This window comes from Scatophagus argus, chromosome 23 (genome assembly GCF_020382885.2).
Source record: "Scatophagus argus isolate fScaArg1 chromosome 23, fScaArg1.pri, whole genome shotgun sequence".
Taxonomy (NCBI): domain Eukaryota; kingdom Metazoa; phylum Chordata; class Actinopteri; family Scatophagidae; genus Scatophagus; species Scatophagus argus.
The window spans coordinates 4,355,400-4,372,896 of NC_058515.1; the positions used below are offsets into that span (position 1 = coordinate 4,355,400).

Sequence of the window (17,497 nt, forward strand, 5' to 3'; positions counted from 1 at the left end):
ACTACTACACCACCACACCACTACTGAGAAAATTAGCATACAGTGGGCATGCTTTTAAGCTTTCTGCCTGAACAAAGTGACCTGCTGAATTTGGAAACACAGCTCGCTGGGGAAGTAAGATGGGTACACTGGAGAAAACCAAAACAGTGAGGTGAAAGATGCTTGACACAGCTGAGCTGAATTGCTGCGTAAGGTGAACATTTTCTGCATGTTGAGATAAAAGTACTGATCATAGCAATCTGAAATGAGAGTGTCCTTTGGCATTAAGACCCCATTCACCTCAATCAGTTCGCAATGGACAAGAGACAACCCTTACCTGCTTTTATCTCACCTCTCTGCAATGCAGACTAAAGAGCCACTAACAAACTACCAGCAATTATCTCAAACATATCCCTTATTATAAATCTTTAAAGTAAGCACACATAAGAAATTCAACAACAACAGCTTTGCCTTCTCCCACAGTCCCACACGGCAGTTTCCACTACAGCAAGCATGACCTAAAATGGCACATGTACCAAAAATATTTTCTGAAACTCGTGTTGAGGTTATTTCTTTGACTTCTTGCTGAAATTTCCTTTACGCTTCAGGGGATGATGCAGGGTTGTTTCCCTGCATATGCAAACAGTTGCATGACAGGATGTTAAGGCTCTGCAAGGCCCCTGTCCAGACCCTGAGGGCAATGATCGCAAAACATGCCTCCCTCCTCTATTTCTGTTCTCAGTCTTCTTCTCTATCTCTGTCTGTGGTACTCCCATTTGCACAGAACAATAGCAGAGCAGTTAAGGTTAGTCGTCCCTCCTTTCTCATCTCAGAGGGATTTTCTCCAGCATTCTTCTCCTGCCCAACCCTCTCTCTTTCTCTTTCTCTTTCCCCATGGTTCTTTCCCTCAGTGAAAATGGGTCACCTTTCTTCTGTCAGGAGGAAGCCTGGGTAAGTATAACTTCTATATCTGTGCGTATGTGCATGCAAGGTTTATACTGTCTAGGGGGATTCCAAGCTCTGGAAAAGTCATGTGAAAGGACCATTTTCTGGGGCTCATTTAGGGGAAAAGTTTGGTGTTGTTGGGGGTTGCAGGGTTAGAGTTAGATCTAAATATAGATTGGGGTTACTACTGATAGGATTGGTTTTATTAAGGTGGGTGAAGGGGATGAAACACTATGCATGACAGCTTAGAGCTGCTTGTGATTGGGTCCAACGAGTCAATGATGGGAACTCTCTAAACCTCTACTGCACAGACTCTGACTTTTTTCACTTTTGTACAATGGGAGGAAGCGGTGAGATGCTGTCCATCTTTACATATGACAGTGGTCTGAACAGAATGACATGCAGTAAACGCAGCAGCATATGGAGAACTTTGTGTTTACGCATTCTTCACAGGTTGATTTTTCCATTGTTCTGCCTGATGGTATCTCCTCTCCTAATCTATGCATTCGGACAGCGTTAGACGGACTTTGAAGTGAGCGCACTGATGCACTTCAAACAGGATCTCACACACTTTGCCTGTGTGCCAAGAAGAAAAAGACTGGGGAAAAAAGAGCTTTTCTCTGCATCCTGATAGAGTGCACTCTGATCCACCCTCTTGTCTCTTCATCTTTTCTTCTATCTACCTCTCAGATCTGTGGCTCGGCTGTAATGCTTCTTTCTGCCGTGACTGCGAGTGGGGAAAAAGTTTCTTGTGCAGATGCATGCAAACATTATACATGGCCTCACATGTCACCAACTTTGCCTGTCAGTGTGAGTAAAAGGAAACCAGGTCGGAGTAAAAAAGACTCAGACAATAGCATTGTGTCATGTGATAATGTGCGTCCTAATCATAGTAAATCTGGGACTGTGGACTGCTCATTGGGTTACTTCATTATCATAATATAAGTTAGCCACATGAAATATTCTGAAATGAAATGGTAAATGGAAAATTAATGATATAAGAAGAAAATTTCTAGAATCTTTATGAAAAAAAGGATGAAGATGGTGAAAAGAAGCTGAAGAAGTTAAAGAGAAAAGACTAGTGGAGTCTGAGTAATGTTAAGCATATCTATCCAGCTGTTTGTATATATTGAGTATATGGACAATCATCCCACCCTTGGTGACAGCAACTACAACTGGCATGGTCTGTCATACTGGAAACCTAACGTAAAATGACAAATGTGTGCCTAAACCCACATGTTTAATATGACAAACCAGGCATTGCATTGTACAAAATGTTTCACTGTACAACTGTAGCGAAAATTCAACATTTAAAGCCAAAAAAATGAAAGAAACTTTTGACACATTTGATCTTCGACTTTGTCAAACTTCAATGTTTCACTTTCCTTACATAACATGCTGCAAGTTGGAATAACTTAAATTCAGTGAATGCTGGGAGGTATACGCTCATAAGCCAACAGTGTTTCTAAAAAGCTGAATTTGATATGTGTAATGAATTTTCATTTACAAGACTGAACCCGTGCTGAAAGTGATGACTGGAAAATTTTATCTGATCGAAGCACACAAACAAAAAGAGTGGACTTGAGATAATTAATTACAAGATTTTACAGTTTTGTATGAAGGAAACGAGGATTGGATTCAGAAAACTGAATTTCTTATTTTATTTTGTAAGACACACCTTCGTAGACATTTCTCGTGAATGACTATGAAAATGTATACTATTTATAAATGATGATTAATTTGTCTGGTTTGTGTTCTTTTGCTTGTCAGTGCCTGTGAGGTATATACAAACATTTATATTTTTGTACATATATTTTTGCCCAGCAGTATCACAGATCGCAAGATGGAAGATATTGAAGAAATTTCATCATCAGCTTTTGTGAATTCACCGCATCTCCGCAGATAAACAATGTGTGAGTAAGTTCCAGTGCAGATGTCAGCTCTAAAATGAGAATAAATAATAAATGCGTTTTGTACATCTGTGAATTTAAAAGGCAACATACAGTCAAGTGTGAGAGGTCTGTTTGACATTCATCGGAGTGATGTTATCACACAGGCAGACTTAAAAAGCTTTCATGTAACTCCAGATATATTTTTATATTATTTCTAGTCAAACAAACACCACAGCAACACTAAGAATGCAAATGTTGATGTCACACACTTCCTGTACACTGTGTTTAATCAACTAAGTGCAAAGCTAGTGGTTGTGGGGTAGCAGTTTTTTCATTCAGGATTGGTGCAGTGAAATCTCAACGTTTTCAAAGGCTTATGGCATTACAGTACTGTATGTGCTGACCATACCGAAGTGTAGAGGTAGCCCTCGCTGTTCATGGCAACGTAGAGTCCTGTCTTGGTGCTCTGGATGGCCACTATTCTGAGCCCCACAGGAATCAAGTTGAACTGCACTGCAAAAAACAAACCAAAAGAAAAGAAAAAAAAACCCAGAGAGGGAGAAGTGATGTTAGAACAATCATTCTTTCTCTTAAACACTCACAGCGATTCCTCGTGGTATAAAAAGACAATTGCTTTCCAGCTGTCTCTTATTTCATCCTCCCTGTTGTACAGTATATCTGTCACAGGCAGGGATAGGGAGTGTGTGAAAAAAGAGAGAGAGAGAGAGGCAGGGAAGGATTAGGAGAGGGAGATTTAAAAGGAATAAAGTCTGGTTTGCCGGTACACCGGAGGTCAGACAAAGACGGGAGTGACAGGATGGAGAATCCCCCTGCTGGAGAGAGAGAGAGAGAGAGAGAGGGAGGGAGAGAGAGAGAGAGAGAGAGAGAGAGTGGGAGAGAGAGAGAGAGCATGGCTTTGCAGAGAGCGTTAAGAATACAGTACATTAGAAAGCGACATATCCTGAGCCTGCTTTTGTATTCATTTCCTCTGTCCTGACACAGTAAACAGCACTTTGTAATGCAGCTGGCTGAATCCCGTCCATACAGAACCTTGGATTTCTTATGTGCATTGCTCTCCATATAAACTAACTTCAACCTGTTCACTGGAACAGCACTCACACTGTGTTTCTGAACCACACACAAGTGTGAGGGTTGCCTCACTGCTGCTTTTCTGGTCAAGCAAGGAAGTACATATACATGTACTTGCCTGTATGTATGCCTATGTATGTGCATGTGTGTGTGTTTGAGTGTGCACCATCTAAAGCAGCACCTTGTAAGATGTTACATGGCAAGCTGGGTCATACTGACTTCTGTGGTGTTCTGTGCTGTGACCTTCATCAGCATATGGAATAGCCAACTGAGCAAATTCTAATTACTACATTTCAGGTCGAGTAGGCAGTAAAAAATCTGGTAGCGGACTTTCAGATTTTAAACATATTCCTCTTCAGTGGTGGAAAACGTTTTTAGTTTAGTTACTTAAAAGTATGAATATGACAGCATTCAAATAGTCTGTTACAACGAGAAGTCTTGCATTGAAAACGATGCCTTGTATGTAACTATGGTCAGGAAAATGTTTGTTTTGTCCAACAACAACAGTGCAGTCAAAATTCTTTAAAAAAGTTACAAATGCATTGAAGTTAATGGACCATATATATATATATATATATATAACTCCTGGTCAAAATGTAGTGAAGTAAAAAGTGGAATATTTCACATCACACATAGTAGAAGTGGAGCAGAAGTAGAAAGAGTCATGAAGAGAAAAGACTCAAGTGAATATTGACTCACTATTAAAAATGTACTTAAGTGACTTAAATGTGCTTCATTGCATTCCAGCACAATAAAATTGAAGTATACTAAAATAAAATCACTCAGTACATAGACTGTCTTGACATCTGCAGTATTGTGATGCAGTTTGCTTCACATGCAAGATCTTTTTTTGTTTTTTGTTTTTTTCCTCGGCAAGTGTGGTTGGCAAAAAGACAGATTTTCTTTTACTGATGAAAAATGAACTCTCAGAAGCATGTTTAAGATTCATGGAGCCATTAGTTGCTATTAAAGAAATCAATTTCAAATCAAAAGTTCTGCCAGCATAATGGATGGAAGTTAAGTTATCAGAGGGAGATAGAAAGTCAATGCTGGAATTGATGAAAACAAAAACCCACTATTTTTGATGAATATAGAGTTTTGAATTGTTCCAGGATTCTCAAGCTTCAAGCAAGTTTTGTTTTTTCTTTTTAGTGATAAAACTGAAACACAGTCTTCCAAATCCGGTTGCGGCAAACTTACAACTTTTGACACGGCAACGTGAGGGCTGAAAAGGGCACAAAGTTGTGCACATGTCAGGTGTTGAATGTATTTCAATGTATTTTCAACATAAACTTTGAACAGGTACTCAATCTCAATCACAAACAAAACAAGACATAGGAGAGATGTCCAGTTTAAAGGTACAATGTAGGTAGTGAGGTCGCCCCCCCCCACCCGCCGGCCCTCTCACTCTATCTTCAGGGCCCTGCTTCTATTTGCTCGATCGATCCCTGCATCTCAAACAGTCGGTTTGGCAAATGAACAAGGTGTCACCAAAGAGCGCGGCTGGGATGACAAATAGAGCAGGGTGGGTGCGCGCACACACAAATACACACGCAGCTTTCTCTTTTCTCGCCCCCCTCTTTCCCTTCACTCTTGTTTCTCACTGTTGTACATACACCAGCAGCCTTACTGTGATGGTGATGACCCCACATAACCTGCTGCGCAATGAGACAAACATTCAGCACTGTAGCGCCCGCAATAATAAAATGCAGAATGAAAACAATTATATTTTTCATGCACACATTTCTTGTCTATGCATGTTGACTGTGCAAAAATTAATTCCAACAGTTGTTAGTTTAGTAGTTTCTTTTCTGTCTCTCTGCAAAAGCAAAAATATCAGAGCAAATCAGAGCATCATCTGGGAAGGATGCTGACTTTCTACCTGGTTCATGTAGCTTTAGCCCTGTCAGCCCTGTGATTGACTAGGATGTACCCCGCCTCTCGCCCGCAATCAGCTGGGATAGGCAGCAGCCCCCCCCCCCCCCCCCCCCATGGAAGGATGGATAGAAGTGAGAAGCTTATGCAAGTATAAAATCAAGGACCTTTTTGTTTCAAAAAATGACTGAGAATTTCGAGCAGTGAATTTGCTCCTGTTATTTTATGCCGTGTGAGAGTGGAACGCTTGACATGCATAACAACAGTCTCAGGGTTAGAAAGCGGTCATTATTTCCTACTTCTCTCTCTCTCTCTCTCTCCATTGTCTTTTGGGTCTTTCCACCCTTTCACCCTCTCTCCCTCTGTCTTTGCTTCTCCATTTATTTCTCCTCTCAAGAAAGAGTTTGCCTCCTTTCTAATTCTCAATCAAAAGGAGCTTCTCTTATCGAATGGATCACAGAACTTTTTGCCTGGATAATAGAGGCATTCCATCGCTCTTTTGTTTTCCCTCATCTCTCCCTCCCTCCCTTTCTCCCTGTCTCTCCATCCTTCCGTTTGACTCGCTCTTTTCTCTGCAACTCACAGAGGAGGTCGCTGGATTAATCACAAGTCCTTTGAGGGTGAGATGGAGGGAGGGAAAAGAAGAGGAGGGGAAGGAGGAGAAGGGTGTTACCAAATCATTCCAACAAGTTTATTTGGGGCTCGATGTTATACACAATAAATAAACAAGGGGAAAGTGGAGATGGGATGAGGGAGAGGAGGATCTACAGGCCTGCACACGGCGCTGCTGCTATGCAGTGTTGTCTTTACTGGAATGAAGAGGATTACAGTCATCTGTGAGAAGCCACACAGACAGGCACTGGTATCCCTTCTGCTATTTCCTGTTCAAGTGAAGCCAAATGGATGAATTGTGACGTGATAGTAACTTAGATGTCTTATTCCAGCATTATCTTTCTAAAAAAAAAACAAAAAAGGACACAGCTGGACTTATTATGATCAAGTTTTCTTTAGAATGATCTGAGAACTGGTAGGTAGTAAATCAACAAACAAAACACAGTAAGCTCATGCTGAACTAAATGAAGTCACTGACAGCCTTTTGGAGTTCACTCAGTGGTGAGTGAAAGCACTGCTCTCAGCGGTTCAAACAGACCGAACGCACTTACAGTCCACATTCCCCGTTTAGAACCAAGAACATGCTGAGAAAAGCTCAAAGGTACAGCAGTAGCTGTCAACATTCCATGCTGCATACTGTATACATTGTACTGCTGACCACACAGCCAAAGTTTTGTATTTGCATGTAACATGAAAAGCATAATACAAGGAGAAGTACTGAACATTATCCAATCAACATGTAGCATGAACAACATCCGCGCCCTGAAACAAGACAGACCACTGCACCGGGATCAGTGCCACGGCACTTAAATTAATACAGCTGTAGAAAACAAGTTGATTTGCACTGACAACAAATGAGACAGCATCCGTCCATTGGCTGTCATTTGTGTTGTAAAAAATGAGCTTTAAAGACTCAGTAGTAGATTAAATGACTTGTAGCTGAGCTTCACGCCTGATTTCCCTGGTGGTCGATGGCTCTGATGACAAGACAACTACCTTCCCTCTGCTGTTATTTAACTTCTACCTCTTCCCCCAGGCTTTCCTCTCCATAACTGATTTCTCTCAGCCTTTATCTGTCTTCCTTTCAGTCCATCTGTCTTTCCCCCTTCTTCTCTTTTTCACTCTCTCCCTGGCGCATTCTGTCTTTTCACCTCGCCTTGTCATGAATTAACAACCTTTTTCTTATCTCACTGTGTTTTTTTAATACGTCTCCCCATTTTTCTTCCTTATTTGTTCCTTTTCAGTTCCCTTGTGGCCTGCTGTCGTTCTCACCATCCTGTGAAACCAATACTTTTCCGTGTGTGTCCATTCATCTTTGTCCTATTTTACCCTGCAGCCTTCTTTGTCTGTCTCCTCATCACTCTCTCCTCTTGTCTCTCCCTCTTCTATCCTCACTCCCCCCTTGTTTGGTATTCTTCATGCTTTTCTTCTCATCCTCATGAGCCAACTCCAGCACTTTTTTTACCTTTTCTCCTCATCTGGCTGAACTTGTGCCTTCGATGTTCACATTTTTTCCTCCTTGAATGCCGCAGCTCTCACGCAGAGCCAAGTTTTCCTCATCTGCCTTTCAAGTCTTTGAATATTCTTTCCTCCCTCTGCCCTCTGCAAAGAGGCATTATTGAGCACTGGGGAAAGTTAGACGCAGAGAAGGAGCAGACATGTTCCAGAGTAGAGATAAGTAAGATTTCCCTCCAACAGTGGGAGAAAAGTAATTACAGTGGATAAAAGCCAGGGAATCAAGCTTCTTCCTTATGGTTTTGGGATGCACACACTGAGAGTCAATATAGCTTTTATCTTTCTGTCTTTCCCTTTCCCCTTTTTTCTGTTCTTCTATTCGTCAAGCTGTCTGTCTTCCTGTCTCATCCTCTCCACGAAACAGAATTCAGAAAGAGACCAAACCCAGTGACAATCAAACCAGCGACTTCATCCGTCATCACTTATGCATTTATTCTCACCGTGACTTCTTCTGTGTATTTTTTAATCCTCTTTCAGCACCGCTGAGATCGGCTTCCTTCTCTCTGTTTAGTGACAGAACTCTCCTGTTCAGTCCCCGTCTCTCTCCTGTTGCTCTTTTGATTTCATCTGTGGTTTACTATCATGTCTGTTTGACTGAACCCATGTGTGGCGCACACAGAAATACCCTATGAACAGGCCCTGAAAATCTAGTCTATGAATCGCCTTTCAATGAGCTTTGGGCTCCTACATGAAAAGAAAACAATCTGCTAAGTTACAGCAATTCTGGTTACCATATTTGCACATTTCTATATATTTTCTTGTTTTGTCTGCTCTTTTCACCAGTTTTTGAAGTGGGCAGTGCTCATTTGGATGATGGTGGTGTCGCTTCTTTTCATGCACGAAACAGACATTTTAATAAGTCATTGCCTTATATTATCATCACTGTAAGTCAAGACCCTTCAAAAATAAGAGCATTAGTTCCAAATATTCAATTTGTCATTTATTTAGGCATCAACATTTGTGTTATGTCATTGTGTCATTGTGTTATGTCATAGAGAAAGATTTCAAAGCAATTTTTTTTTATTTTTTGGTTTTGATTCTGGTCATTAGCAGAAATAGGTACATACCATGTTAAAATTTGGTACTTTAATCAACTCCATACTGGCCAAAACAAGCTATTTAAAATGGCTAAAAGACACAAAATCACTGGTATGGTCCTTTAATGGCACTTTCTTCCCCAGTCAATACATAATAAATGTCATCTCCCTCACCACATTCCTCTTTCCTGCCTTCATTCCTCTTCCAGCTTTATTACATAATAGCATGAAAGAGCCAAGAACAGAGAAGGAGAGAGGAGCAGGAGCAGGGGGAGAAGGTGGCAACTCCTCTGACCTCCCACCAGAGGGGGGAGACACAGTGATTGAGGAGCCATCAGCTGTGTGCCAGCTGCTCCTCCTGCTCCCCCCAACCCCTCCCTATCATCCTCACGTTTTCCCCCTCCTCTCGATTCCTCTCTCTTCCTCTGCCAACCCATCTTGTCTCGCTGCCTCAGTTTTCTCTTTCTTCCCTCTTCTCTGATCCTCTTATTCTCTGTTTCCTTCCTTTTGCTGCCTTTTACTTTAATATACGGTCACTTCCAGCTTTGTGACAACTTCCTCTATTGTCTACTTATGGAAGCCCAGAGGAAATTTTGTTCAAAAAAAAGAAGTGATAAAAGCATTGCAAAAAAAAGCTTTTTTCTTTCCCCTCCAGGTTTCCCAACACTTGTCCCTACACCAGCCTTTCCCCTCTGCCCAGGAGAACCAGGAGGTGAAGGCAGCTGCTGCATAGCCAGGTAGTTCTGGAGCAGAGGTGACAATAGCGGGTCAGAGAGGTACCCATTCCCCTTGTGTGCCCAAGCTCTCTCCTGCCCTCTGGAGGTCATTGGTTCAGGGCCATTACAACAGGTCACATGTGTACAGGAGCATGAGGAGTCAAGGCCAAAGACGAAAAGCAGGAACGGAGGAATAAATTGACAAGGTCCTCTAAAGGTTAACTGTAAGTTGGAGAATTCTCCTCCTGTGTCTGAAAAAATCTTTGCATGTACGTCAGAGACACACACCACGATATACTGTGCAGATGAGTCAGTTAGTACCACAACTAGTGCCAACTCTGCACTGACGGTGCTCAAGAGGAAATACTGGAAACTGCAAACTTCCTGGGACAAATCTGACCTACAGCACATGCTGCAGCAGCATGCACACAAACACATAGTTTCCCCATGTAGTGAGAGATTATTACAGAAATGTTGTCTGCACTCACGTTCAGCTCATGTTAGCAGCTCTAAATGAAGCAGTTCAGATAATCTGGATAAACTGTTGGCTTGTTTACAGTCTGACTGAGTTATTCTAATTTATTATTATTTTAAATTATACATCTCTCATATCAATCATGAGACATAAAATTGTGTTACTAACCAAGTTGCAAGGCAGAAATACCAACAAGAAAACAGGAAACTCCCTCTGGGGGCCACAGACCTCCAGGGGTGCAAAAAGCCTCAAGTTCGCTGCATGGTAATTGGCTTTATGTCATTAATCAGAACTTTACTTGAGAATACCATAAAAGCACCACTAAAGTAGAATATCAACTGACCTAAGGGCACGTTTTACTACCTTATCTTGTAGAGGGGGCATATATCAAAAAGTAGCTTTAAGACCTACATTTAAGATATTTTGCTTACAAGGTGCACATTCCTAAATCAATTTGTGTTAAATCAAATTTGCACTGAGCAGGATGCGTCCATTAAGCAGAGGAACAGGGGGTTAACAGGGGCTCAGCTGCTCATTTCTGCCCCAAGATCCCCAACAGATGAATCTATCCATGCCAAAGTACCTGCACATACAAAATCTCACAAATCTGACACTTTGTACAACCAGTTTCTACACATGTACGTGATCTATATTGGCTATACAAAGCAGGAAAGAGAGATCTCTGTGTGTAAGGGGAACACTGTAGCTACGATCACAATGGAGCTGCTCCCAAAGAGGCTATTGCATAGGACTCTGACAGTCATTGTATTACAGTTCATGCTCACACAGCAATTTCTGCCCTTTCAATATGCTGTGCAGTCAAGTAGATGGGTGTGCTGCTGATTGATACTCAGTTACAATGATGTCAATCACTTAACAATTTCTGCGTGAATGCATAAATAATCCGACTTGGGTAAAAAAAAAAGAAAAAAATGCACAATTTAGGAGTTTCACAAGACGTACCTGTCAGCCTCCCTGACACTGTCCCCTGAGAATGCAAAGAGCCCAGGACAGCATTAAACCAGATCCAGCGTTTGATGGAATTAAAGTTGTTATAAAAATGAACCGTAAGCCAGACCTGCGCAAACACTTTGTGGGGTGACCTCCAGTGACTAATATCAAACACCCTGACACACCAGGAGGGTTGTTATGCAATAGCAGTCTTTACACCTGTTGGGAAATGAGCCCTGTTCGCCTTCAGATGTGCCCTATGGTGTGCTGTGATGAATATTTCAGATTGGACATGAGAATGTTTAAAGTTCAAAAGTGCAGCGATGTTTTCCTCAGCGTAGGTGTGCTGTTACAGAGGAGAGAGAGGTGAGAGCAGGTCTGATCTGCTTTCTGGAGGTGTTAGCAGGCCTAAATTAAGTGAACAGCTGTTGTGGACTCTCTCACAAGATTACCCATTACTGGATTTTTTTTTTTCTCAAGGGAGTATTGCAAAAAAATCTTAAATTTAAGAAAACTGTCTTGCTTTACATCCAAATCTTGATGAAGACAAACACACTTGCAAGTTATCAGTCACAAAATGTAATTCTGTGAATGTCTTAATAACGTATAGCATGCTGATAAATTTTCTTTCTGGGACAACTGCCAAAGGTAAACCTGGTAACGCTGCTGTCACAGAGATTCTGACATCTAAATGAAATGCTGAAACACACACTTTACAGAGGAAACATAACTGGGAGTCAAAGTGTGATTTTTTTTTTCTCTCCTCTGTGACTGTAAATCTGAAATTGTGCTAGCATCATGTCTTCTATCCAAAATGGTGTTTTGACAGAAAAAATGCTGTGTTGCCACATCAAGGAAAGCGCATAATACAATATTGATCTCTCTGGGAGGGTTGGAAGAAGTCCAAGACTCTGGGGATCACGTGATACGATGTTTTTGGTCAGTAATCACCCAGGTGATGACCCCTTGGTGCATGAGGTATGTGTTTACATCTGGTGATTTAACAACAAAGAACAAAAGCAGATTTTTTTCTCACAAATGGGCAGAGCTTCATGTCTTGATTCAGGTTATTTTGAAAATGTTGCATTTAAATTGAGTGCATATAGTCAACCCAAAACAGGACAGCATAAATTAGAGATTTTGGGGACACAGAATATGAAAGACATTAAACCAGATTCAGGTAGAAATAACATTAAGGGGCTTTTTTGGTCAGTAGTTACCATTGCATATGGGGCTCTGTTGTTGTTCTCTAGCATTTTATCCATACCAGCAGGTTCATTGTATGGAAAAGTGTCTTTTCTTTGTTAAATAAATCCATGATAAAAATCAGACGCTGAATATCTTCTGTGATTATTTCATTCTGTCTATATTTCCATGTTTAAAAGAGTTGTTGTTGCAGGTAGCATGACTGATGGCCATCCACTAGCGATCTCCTGACACTGGGACCATGTTTGGAATATCATCTAGCACAGGCTGCTTTGGTGCAGGCAACTAATCAAAATGCTTGAGAGCTCACACATACAGAGAATACACTGTATACACACACACACTGACAGCCATGAGGCTTGGAACCTAAAGGTCAGGATGACTGTGAGCAATAGGCGTTGAAAAAAAAAAAAGAAGCATGGTAGCATTGCAGTGTTGTTGAGAAATTCAGATATACAGTGGTCAGGGAGTCCCTTTATAAATGTCCTTTGGCATGGAAGCATGGAAAAACTCCCAGTGGTGTGAGTACTAGCAGAGCTGCAAAATACACAATCAAACTAGCTGTCAACATCTCTGTGCGTCTGACTGACACTTGACACTTACAGAAGGAGCTGCTTTCGTCCTTTGTGCCTTCCATGGTGCCATCCGGCAGCATCTGGAGGTAGAAGCCGTGTCTGCAGTAAAGCCGCGTGACGATGCCCTTCAGCTGGGGCTCTGCAGAGCAAACACAGGGTTAAACGCATGTTAGTATCCTGGAACACACACACAGACACTTGTCAGTGTCCATATAGAGCATGCACACTGACTAAACAAGAGGCAGGTCTTGATATTTACCCTGTAAAATAGTCAAACAGGGAAGTGTGTGTGTGGTTGCATTGTGTGCGACTGTGGCCTTCAGCAGGAGTGATGGGAACCTGGCATCTGCTTAAAAAAGAAGCATTTTTCACAGATAAGTTCAAGAGAAGAAGGCACGACGCACATTCTTTGTGTATGTGAGTGTACATGTATGTATGTGTGTTTACACCTCAGTGTGCGGAAGCTTATAGCAACCGTGTACAACTCGACAATAAGCAGAGTACTTCAAACATGCTAGGCCCCCCTTATGAGAACCAAGAGTTTAATAATTCCAATCTCAGGTTATTGGCTAGGTGTTACAGCTAAAATAGCTTATCTGCAGGACGCTGATAACATGTATCCGCAGTATTGCCTCTCACTAGTTTCTTGAAGTTAGCCCATGTGACCGATTCCAGTCAATAAGGAACACAGGAGCAAAGTTTCATGGTGGCTGATTGGAAACATGAACCAGAAAGCACCCTTAAGTCTAACCATAGCGATGAACACATCAAATGCCTTGTTGTTTGCAACCAAGGGCAGAAAGCTCAATGTCTTGCATATGAGATGGCAAAAACTCAAGAAACAAAGAAACAAGAACTACTTAACTGTCATACTTAAAATTTAACGAACCATCTCCTATCCTCTGTTTAGCCTGCTCTCAAATACCAACTGTCGTCATTTACACAGCGCACACGGAGGCATCAGACTACTATTTGTTTCTGTGAATCAACCAGGTATCTGCCACCACTCTGAGAGACAAGCTGGCGTGTCTTCCTCTAACCTCGTGTTTGTGTTGAGTTTCCCCACACACGCATGACTGAGGGGGCTCTTTCAGTCTGAAGTGCTGAGGGAGACTAAATAGTGGATCAAAAGGAATGTCAGAATGCCAAAGTGCTTCCACAATTAAGTTTTAATGAGACGCATCAAATATGGATGAGGACAGAGAAGTGTGGGGGCAGCTGGCATTTGGCCCTCAGTTGACAGCAGAGGTGTGTAAGAGAGGGAGACATGCAAAGGATTTTCATCCTCATATTTACACTTATTTTACAAGGATGTGACACAAGAAATTTTCAGCACTTTCCTTCTTCTTTTTTTTTAAACTTACATATTCACCTTAGTACTTCTTAGAGAGCTCAAGAGAGACTATCAAAGAAGTAGACTTAGAACAAGTCAAAAATAAAAATTTAAGAGCAAAAATGAAATAAAACAAAACCAAGACTGAGAAATGCTGACATTTAGGTCCAAAATGTAGCCTCTAAACTGTTATATTTTTTTTTTACAGATTCCATATTTGTGGTACAAAAAGTGTAGTGTTATTTTTTTCTTATATAAGTCTTAAGTGTTGTTTGCATCTAAATACCAATGATGATGGCTTTGTAGTCTTTTTCTTTTGTAGTTTTAATACAACAAACGGGAGCTACAGCAATGAGAAATTCCCAATATCACTCACACTTGGCTTGGAGGCTTACCTTCTCATAGTGATCATTCTGGTTTAACATTTTCAGACATACCTAATAATGTTATTATTTCATCGATTTGACAGGTTTTTATTCATTTTAAGAGAAGGTGTCACAGAATATAAGTTAAGAATATTAAGTAAACATTCTACATTTGACATTACAAAAGCTCACACATCTCTCTGTGAACATCAGGAAATTCATTAGGGTTTGATTCGAGCCTTGACGGCTGTGAATTAGTCAAAGATATGTCGTGTGTAATCCTTGCTTTCATGCTCACAGTGTGACACAACATGTTTGGGGGTTTTCGTCGGCCGTTCTGGCCTCAGTAGTGATGTTGAGTCGCTGTAACTACTAAAAGATAAAAGCTCATCCATCCGTTGTTGGCTGACTAGACACAGAAGGTCAAACGTGGAGTGTAGTAATCTGTAATATCCTGAGTGTTAATCCCAATTTAAGCCTCAGACCACACACCAGGCCATGTGCTGCTTAACACATCTGCCACAGTGCCGAGCAACAAGTACTGACAGAGGAGGCTGATGCTGACCTCCGTACATCCCTGTTTGGTAACAGCGCTGTGATCCAAAACACTAACTCAGACACAAGGACATAAAGGGCCCTCACAAAGATAACACAAACACAGACACACTCAACACCTACTCTATCCATGTAGAAGTAAAAGCTAAAAGCGGGGGAGATTGCCTTGAGTCATACCTGAGGCAGTATGTCAGTTAAACGGAGGGCTTAAATGCACAAACATCCACAGACTCTTCCAAGGTTAATGTGTGGAGACTGTGACTGGAGGCCTAGAGTTAAAATGCAAGAAAAGACGATGGCTACTTGCAATATGAAACAAAAAATGTAATAACTTTCATAAATGAGGTCTGCAAATGCTTAATATTATAAGAAACTGTATTTCACAGGAGTGGATACTTCTGTATCCTTTGTCAAGACAGCAGCAGGGAAAACAGGCTGTCATTGGGATGGGTGTTTTTGTTTAGTATCTTTTGGGCTCTGCGCAGGCACCTCACCTCACCAATATCACTGATGCTCTGTTGATGGGTACCAGTGATTTTTTTATTCACCCCTTCACAGAGCGCTCCTGCCCGTCTTAATATATACACATGACTCTTTTCACAAATGAGGCTTTCCATTCCTGGAAAATGCCCACTTCATTTCCTTTCCCTTGCCATTTAAAGCCTGAATCCAGCCTATGGTTCAACTGAAGGAGACTTTGAAAGCTTCTGCTGACAAGTTGATATTAAAGCTGCAGATTTCCCTTTGTTAATTCTTGCAAGTTTTTATTAAAAACAGTTTTATTGTTGGCAGGGTGAAAAAAAGTATTTGAGATGCCATGAATACAATGGGACTAAAACAATTCATGCTTGTATAGACTGTAATCTCTCTGTCACATTAGGTTGTATCCTGGGGATATCATAGCATTAATCAAAAGACAATAGATTTGTTATCAAAATGCATCATATCCCACAGCAAAAAAGCATGTGGTCTGTGTGTGTGTTTATGCATGAGGAGGATTTGTGTTTATAATCCCACAGACATTCAATGCCAATTATGGAGTGACCTTAATAAAGAGCAGGCTTAATTTTACTTATTAAGAATTTCAGCCATTATAGTCCCTCTAAACCCTCTGGCTGCTCAGTGCCTCAAGTCAGATGACAACTGGGCAGCAGCTAGTGTTATTTTCACCTCCATTACACACTCTAAGTCTAAATGTGTGTGTTGGTCACCTTTAACAGAATGGACTTGGCTAAAGATGCAGAGATGAACTGCCAAACACAATATGTCTGTCATCTCAAAAAGACAACAGTCTCACATTACAAATATTTTCTCCTCTCAAGTGTCCTCCCTCCACCCACTCAGGAATGACATTCCTATTGGTAATTTAAAAACTTTTAAATTAGTGTGTCATAAATGGCAAGGCAGAGTTTGAGAGTGTAGAAGTTGGGGTGAATGGGGTTTTAAAAGATGATTTTTAAAAAATGTTTTAAATCGCTCATTGTTTACAACTGCGTGCCATGCAGTTTCAACACTCTCTTCCTCTGCCTCCCTTCTGCCCCCCCCCAGACCAACCTTCGTGCCTTTCTCTCCTTCTCTGTCCTTCACTCTCACCTCTTCTTTCTCTTCCCCTCTCTGCCTCCCTCTCTTCCTCTCTATTTCAAACTGCGCATCCAATAAGCAGGGAAGTCCTAACTTCAGCCCTTTTTCTGAAGAGTGAACGCATCAATAAAACTTAGCAGCAAGGGAGACTCTGCTGATTGACTGAAAGGAAGAGAAGGAGATAAGGGGAAAAAGAGGAAAAAATACATGCGTGAAAGATGAAAAAGGAAAGAAAGTGGGAGAGAAGAGATTAAATCTCTATGATTGTCCCACTCTGCCTTTGATTCCCACAGGTAGTCAGTCAGTTCACTTCAGCAGTGCTGGGATACACTGAAAATTTGATATTGATGTTTCATTTAGTGAGAGCAGTAATTCATGGGTTTTTTTTTTTGGTTTTTTTTTTTCAGGCACTAAAGTCTGTCAGAGCCCTTGAAGTTGATGGCACTGCAACAATAGCTGATTATTATACTTCCATCTGTTTGGCGAGACATCATCTCAAACGTTCTCTGTTCAGTCTGTGTCAGCACAGATGCAGGCAATCACCAAGAAGCACAGATGTGCCACATCACTGATGAATCATGGTCATTGGAGTTCATTAACTACTTTTGGCAACATTAAAGCTCCAAAACTTCAATGAAGAAGCAGTCTTTTAGTCCCATCACACTGGAGTATTACAGTGATACTTAGTGATACTGTACTACAGTGACACAGTATTAAAAGTGATACTTCAAAAGAGTTTTCAAAGGGTAACATTAGACAGTACTAGTGTGCATTAGTGGTACTGTTACAGAGGGTG

General features: G+C 41.2%; 1 protein-coding gene across 3 annotated transcripts in view; it reads right to left on the reverse strand.

Moving 5' to 3' along the window:
- fgf11a (fibroblast growth factor 11a) overlaps positions 1 to 17,497 on the reverse strand; it is a 109,894-nt gene that overhangs the window by 22,514 nt on the left and 69,883 nt on the right. For all 3 annotated transcript variants that reach the window (XM_046379829.1, XM_046379827.1, XM_046379828.1), the window contains exons 3-4: positions 12,896 to 13,006; positions 3,226 to 3,329 (exon numbers count right to left, since the gene is read on the reverse strand). In XM_046379829.1, coding sequence (XP_046235785.1) covers positions 3,226 to 3,329; positions 12,896 to 13,006 — 215 coding nt within the window. The remainder of the gene's footprint in view (positions 1 to 3,225; positions 3,330 to 12,895; positions 13,007 to 17,497) is intronic.